This window comes from Triticum urartu, unplaced genomic scaffold (assembly GCF_003073215.2).
Source record: "Triticum urartu cultivar G1812 unplaced genomic scaffold, Tu2.1 TuUngrouped_contig_6099, whole genome shotgun sequence".
Lineage (NCBI taxonomy): Eukaryota > Viridiplantae > Streptophyta > Magnoliopsida > Poales > Poaceae > Triticum > Triticum urartu.
The window spans coordinates 1-6900 of NW_024116829.1; the positions used below are offsets into that span (position 1 = coordinate 1).

The 6900-nt window shown below is 40.9% G+C and overlaps 1 protein-coding gene across 1 annotated transcript; it reads left to right on the forward strand.

Moving 5' to 3' along the window:
* The first annotated feature begins 6 nt into the window (after positions 1–6).
* On the forward strand, positions 7–3056 carry LOC125530135 (ankyrin repeat domain-containing protein, chloroplastic-like). The gene is made up of 7 exons (XM_048694536.1): positions 7–269; positions 1399–1475; positions 1711–1809; positions 1923–2021; positions 2464–2562; positions 2686–2784; positions 2889–3056. The coding sequence occupies exons 1-7, from the start codon at positions 95–97 to the stop codon at positions 2934–2936; spliced, it is 696 nt and encodes a 231-aa protein (XP_048550493.1). The 5' UTR covers positions 7–94; the 3' UTR covers positions 2937–3056.
* The last annotated feature ends 3844 nt before the right edge of the window (positions 3057–6900 follow it).

Sequence of the window (6900 nt, forward strand, 5' to 3'; positions counted from 1 at the left end):
TCCGCTCGAGAGCAGGTCCCGCGCGTACAGCGAGGTGAGGCTGGACGCGGAGCCCGGGCGCGTCGCGAGCAACCACGTCGAGCCGCTCGAGGAGATGTCCCTTGCGCCGGAGAAGGTGGAGGCTCCGCCGCCTCCGCCTCCCGGGACACGCGCGGCGCCCAGGAATCCTAGGACGGCGATGGACTCGGTCAGTCTTGAGGACATCGCGGAGCTGTTTAACAGTAGCCAGTATGTCCCAGGCGAGACGGAGGATGGCAAGAGCGCGAGGAGTGAGTTCCACAACTTCTGTTTTGCCATACTAAATTTTCTTTCAGAATCCTTTCCATTGTTGATAATATGACATGTGAGCTATTATTAAACAGTAGGCGAATTACAGAAATGTTGCATGGTATTGTAGCAATTAGCCAAGTAAATATACTGAGTCTTCCTTCAGGATGGTTTGCTGAAACTGGAGTACTCCTGAAACTGTGAGCTATCATTGAACAGTAGGCGAGTTATTTTGCAAGCGGAATTTTCGGTTTCAGTATACCAATTAGCCAATTAGAATTTATGTGTTGGGACAAAGCCAAATGAAGTAAAAGCAGGCATGTTGTTTGACTATTGCAAATTTAGTCTGCTACACCAGAGGGCACAGCACTAAACTGAAGTTATCGGAGAAATGTGCAATCTCTTATCCCTGGTTGATTGTCTCCAGCGGCAATCCATTATGCATTATCTGCACTCTGAATGCCACGTTATCAATTTGTTGGTACTGAATGTACTGACTTTGACCAAATGCTCAGAATAACACTTCGAAGTTATATGACTTAAGTTAATGCCCAAACGCTTCAAAGTTGGTCAACTACATTGCCCAAACTCATGATATAAAACCTTGAGTACTGATATTATTGTTATTGGTAAGTATCCGTGATGCTGAGTATCATACTATATAATCAGAACCTCTAGTTAGGTGATGCTCCCTGTGTTCCTAGATCTAAGGCATGTTTTGACTGCCTAAATTCTTTGGCCAATAAAATTACAATTAATCCAATAATATGTGAGTTAAGTTATAGAAAATTGATACCATGGGATTTATTTTTGAAAGAACATTCTTATGATTGCGATTTTGAAATTTTGTAACCATTAGGGCAATATTATAACAAGTGCAAACTTTAACTATCATTGAAACAGACTGATAGTACTACAATTTTAGAGGCTATACCAACTCGTCTGAGGAATCTATGTCACTTCCAGTTTGGTATATTAGACAAAAAAAAAGTGTGATGTATTTGGGATCAAGTGTACAGGCAGTCTGGCACAACTTCTATATGCTGTTTTTTTGTGCGGGTCAACTTCTATATGCTGTATAGTTCTTCTAACACTGCAGTTGTTCCTATGAATAATCTTTCATTACTTTAGGTCGCCGGAAGCTGTTCACGGATGAGGAAAAGGTTCTTCTGAACAGGAGATTACCTGATCTGGAAGGTGCTGCTTCTGTAAGTGGTTCCTGTTCAGAGTATTTTAGCTGCTGTTAAGTCATTTAGCCATCATTCAGTTTTAGGAACAGTCAATGTGCTCCTGGTATTTTAGCCTTGCTAACATATTTTCTCCTAACATTCATGCATGTTCTGCCTCATGACCTATGTCTGATGGTATTTGCTACTGCCATGTTAGCTCCTCTGCAATATCTGCACATTGACAGTTGATACACCTTGTGTCTTCTTCTTGTAGAGTAAGTGGCTGCCACTTCACACCCTTGCTGCATCAGGAGACTTCTATCTATTGGACAATCTTCTGAAACATAAGGTGGATGTAAATGCACTTGATAAGGTAGTTTCTTCTCTAAATGTTGAGCTATCTCATCATAAGCAGATACACGCGTAGAAGGCATGGTATCTTTGTGATATCTTGTTACCATTATTGACCTTTTCTGGTCTCCTCAGGATGGTTTGCCAGCAATTCATAAAGCAATTATTTCGAAGAAGCATGCTATCATCAACTATCTCTTAAGGAATTCAGCAAATCCATCTGTCTGTGATAGAGTGAGTATATCCTATGTTTACATATCTTTGAAACAGTTTTAAATAGCAAATTCCAAGAATGTTCTGTTATATTACATGTGGTTAATCTTGGATTATATGGTGATGTTGTTTGCTTTCATGATGGGGTTAATCTTGAATAATATGTTGATGTTGTTTGTTTTCAGTTTTGTTCTTTAGATATTTGCATTGGTTCTTCTATTTTGTGTTAAGGTATATCACTTCCTGTAGGCATTACTGCAGCGGGTTAGCTTCTACTCCCTCCGTTCCGAATTACTTGTCTTAGATTTGTCTAGATACGGAGGTATCTAGCACTAAAATGAGTCTAGATACATCCGTATCTAGACAAATCCAAGACAAGTAATTCGGAACAGAGGGAGTAGATTCCTTCTGTATTTGAATTTTTTAATTCCATTAACTCAACGGTGCAACTTCGGTGTTACAGGATGGTGCAACCCTAATGCATTATGCTGTCCAAACAGCATGCAATCAGACTATAAAAACGCTATTGCTCTACAATGTTGATATCAATCGTCCAGATGATGTATGTTAAGCTCAAGAATTATCTCTGCTTGTCTTGTCTCTTGTCTTGTCTCTTGTCTTGTCTCTTGTCTTGTCTTGTCTTGTTTTCTTATGGTTTAACTGCTTTAACTTGTTCAATTCTCAGTATGGCTGGACACCGTTGCATCTAGCCGTGCAAACACAGAGAACCGATATTGTGAGGCTACTCTTACTAAAAGGTGCTAATAGAACTTTGAAAAATCAAGTAAGTAATCTGTGATTTTTTGTTTTTCTATTTCACAAATGAGAACAAATTAACTGCTTTCAAGCTCATTTCACATATCTTACCTACTTCTCTAATGATATCAGGTTCCTAGCCCAATCATGTTTATGATCCATCTGTCTTCCACTAAATAGGAAAGTAAATTTGTTTTATGATTACCACAGGATGGATTGGCTCCTTTGGACTTGTGCCTCCGATTGGGTCATGACGTGAGGACATATGAGCTTATCAAATTACTCAAAAACTTTCGAATATCAAAGCAGCATAACTCGTTTTAGCTCATGGATGGTGTTCGGCCCTATCAAAGTCACTGAAGTTTATTACCAGTGTTGGACTAGCTGAGATGAAACTTCCTGCTGTGCATGATGGAATTGCTTCCAGTTGCAGATGGGTACAGTTCAATCACATATTTTGAAGCATTTTTGCTATTTTGTTGATCTGACTATAAGCAGCTGCAACAGAACACGTTTGCTGCTGGAGGGAAATGAACTACCTGGCTATTTTCTATCCACGAAAACTGGAAAGCAAATCTTTTCACAAGGAAAAGGTTGATGATGCAGAAAGATTAGAGGTAGCCACTGGGCCGTCACAAACTATAGATAGACCAGTCACTGTTGCCAGATAATTTAGGTAGGATCTGTAAGTTTAGAATGACACTATCATCTTTTCTGGGCCGTTGGGATATTTTTTGGCCATAATTATAGCGTCACACAATACCAGTATTCATAAAAAAATCTTGCTGTTATACAGGCTTATCTCCTTTATGTCAGTTTATACTATAGATTGTAGTTTGTTACCGTCTAAAAATGCATATTTTGGAAAATACCATCACATGTATGGCTTGATACCTCAAAGTAAAATGAAACCAGGAAGTACATAGACTTATATAAGATATAACAGTAAAACAGCAGAGGTCGCTCCTCTGAAAAGTTTGGTGAACAGATTACAAGGCAGGAGAGAACTCAGACAGATGGATTCAGGTTCCAGATGCAGCTTCTTCAGTGGTGTGAGAGCCTGGAGCGACAGAGACCAGGCTCCAGGATGGATGCCAGGTTGTCTTCCAGGGAAGATCTCCATGCGCATGTGAGGAGTTAGCTGGCCGCTTGCGGTCTTCAGTGATTAGCAGTTTGGAGCATTTCCCTAGAAGGCCCAGAGAAATCCTATGAAGGCCAGCATCATTATGTAGACCCCATTCCAGCTGTGAGGGCACCCCCAGCAAAATGGAAGATGCGATGACAGAATCTGTCTATTGAAGGAATCATGCTCTCCATGTAGAGGCTTTTCCAATTCCTGGTAGTTTTCAGAATTAGCCACCACACCTGCTTAAGGTCAAGCCAGCTATGGTTGTTATACCGTTCCTATACTTCCAGAGACCAAAGAAAGAATGCAAGCAGTAATAGAGTTCAGAAGAGCATGTGTTTTGTTGTTCCAACTAGAATGTAGCAATGGATTCATAAGTGCTCCCAATATGTCTACCAAAATATTCAGAGACTGTTCCAACTGCATTTGGCCACAAACATCAAAGAACAAATGCTTGATAGATTCTAGTTCAGAACAAAAATCACAACTTTCGGCTTGTTTAGAATGCGTTTATTCAGGCTGTTCCTTCTCATGAGTTTATTATGTGACAAGAGCCAAAGGAAAACCTGAACCCTGGCTAACTCAAACCATTGATCTAGAACCGGAAGGGAAGTCCTCCTAAAAGACACTTTCAGAGTAGTGCCATCCCAGACTTCAGAAATTGTGGCATTCTGCTCACAGCAAATGGAATACAAGTTCCAGTACTGAATTACTGGTGGAGTGGTACCAAACCAGTTGTCCTCCTCGAATTGAACTTTATGACAATTGCGAGTCACCTGTATCCAAACTTAATTGTACTTATAACACCTAGGACCCCCTTCTGAAATCGGACATCTTTAGGCTATGGTTGAGAAGATACTGGGGGAGGATGTGTTATACTTATAAAGTCTATAATGGTTTTCCATAGGGAATTATTTATATAGATTGTATCTCTTAAGGGAGGACCCCAGGAGACACAGGTTGAGGTCTTGTAGGTTGGGGATGCCTAGTCCTCCAAATTCTTTTCTCATTACATATCAAGTGCCAATTGGCAAGATACAGCTTCCTATTTCCATCCTTCCGCAAAAAAAAGAAGCTTCCTATTTCCATCAGAGTCATTCCAGAGATGATGCAGGCAATGTGCCATACGGGAGTTGATCATGTCCATGGCACACTTGATATGTATTTCTCATCCCAAACACCTGTTCAAAGCAAGCCGGGGCAAGTTTCAAGTTTGTTGCAAGATCTATGCCATTATCAACGAAGAGAGTGGCGTCATCAGCATAATGGAGGCAATCCCCCCACACTACCACCACCACCACTAATATCTATATCTAGATCTCTGCTTATCTTTGGTCTCCTCCTGGAGCCAAATCTTCTGAATCTCAGTGCGCTAAACTTCCCTGTTTCTTGATCAGAAACTGAGGGTTCAACATATTTAGCTATCATATCTAAAATATCATATTCAGCCATGAGATCAGCTTCAAGGTTTCTAAGCTCAGCCTCAATATTTCTACTCGAACCTCTAATTGTCTTCCTAAATCTCCTCACCTTTTCTTGCAAAACATCGATGTCTTTGAAATGTTTGATGGGTGCATCCCAGGATGTATCCACTGTCTTTGAAATCCTCTCTAAGCAGCCAGCATTTCTCAAACTTATACCCTGAGGATTTTGATACTCTGCCCACACCAGATTCACACAGAATTGGTGTGCTGTTGCTACCAATCTTTGACGAGACCCAAGGGGTTGGGGGTGTATATCTGTTAACACATGTAAAGTTCATAATAGCGTAGATGGTACTAGAGGAGTAAATTCCATTGCTAGTGTACGTCCAAATAAGAGAATCCTCTTCATCCTGGAAGGTAACACTTCTAGCAATTTCTTCTAACTCAAACCATTGATCTAGAACCGGAAGGGAAGTCCTCCTAAAAGACACTTTCAGAGTAGTGCCATCCCAGACTTCAGAAATTGTGGCATTCTGCTCACAGCAAATGGAATACAAGTTCCAGTACTGAATTACTGGTGGAGTGGTACCAAACCAGTTGTCCTCCTCGAATTGAACTTTATGACAATTGCGAGTCACCTGTATCCAAACTTAATTGTACTTATAACACCTAGGACCCCCTTCTGAAATCGGACATCTTTAGGCTATGGTTGAGAAGATACTGGGGGAGGATGTGTTATACTTATAAAGTCTATAATGGTTTTCCATAGGGAATTATTTATATAGATTGTATCTCTTAAGGGAGGACCCCAGGAGACACAGGTTGAGGTCTTGTAGGTTGGGGATGCCTAGTCCTCCAAATTCTTTTCTCATTACATATCAAGTGCCAATTGGCAAGATACAGCTTCCTATTTCCATCCTTCCGCAAAAAAAAGAAGCTTCCTATTTCCATCAGAGTCATTCCAGAGATGATGCAGGCAATGTGCCATACGGGAGTTGATCATGTCCATGGCACACTTGATATGTATTTCTCATCCCAAACACCTGTTCAAAGCAAGCCGGGGTAAGTTTCAAGTTTGTTGCAAGATCTATGCCATTATCAACGAAGAGAGTGGCGTCATCAGCATAATGGAGGCAATCCCCCCACACTACCACCACCACCACTAATATCTATATCTAGATCTCTGCTTATCTTTGGTCTCCTCCTGGAGCCAAATCTTCTGAATCTCAGTGCGCTAAACTTCCCTGTTTCTTGATCAGAAACTGAGGGTTCAACATATTTAGCTATCATATCTAAAATATCATATTCAGCCATGAGATCAGCTTCAAGGTTTCTAAGCTCAGCCTCAATATTTCTACTCGAACCTCTAATTGTCTTCCTAAATCTCCTCACCTTTTCTTGCAAAACATCGATGTCTTTGAAATGTTTGATGGGTGCATCCCAGGATGTATCCACTGTCTTTGAAATCCTCTCTAAGCAGCCAGCATTTCTCAAACTTATACCCTGAGGATTTTGATACTCTGCCCACACCAGATTCACACAGAATTGGTGTGCTGTTGCTACCAATCTTTGACGAGACCCAAGGCTTGTTGTC

Coding starts and splice junctions, on each gene's coding strand:
- LOC125530135 (XM_048694536.1), top strand. CDS start 95: ATGTCCCTTGCGCCGGAGAAGGTGGAGGCTCCGCCGCCTCCGCCTCCC. Junction 270..1,398: donor GGATGGCAAGAGCGCGAGGA/GTGAGTTCCACA, acceptor TCATTACTTTAG/GTCGCCGGAAGCTGTTCACG. Junction 2,022..2,463: donor ATCCATCTGTCTGTGATAGA/GTGAGTATATCC, acceptor TCGGTGTTACAG/GATGGTGCAACCCTAATGCA.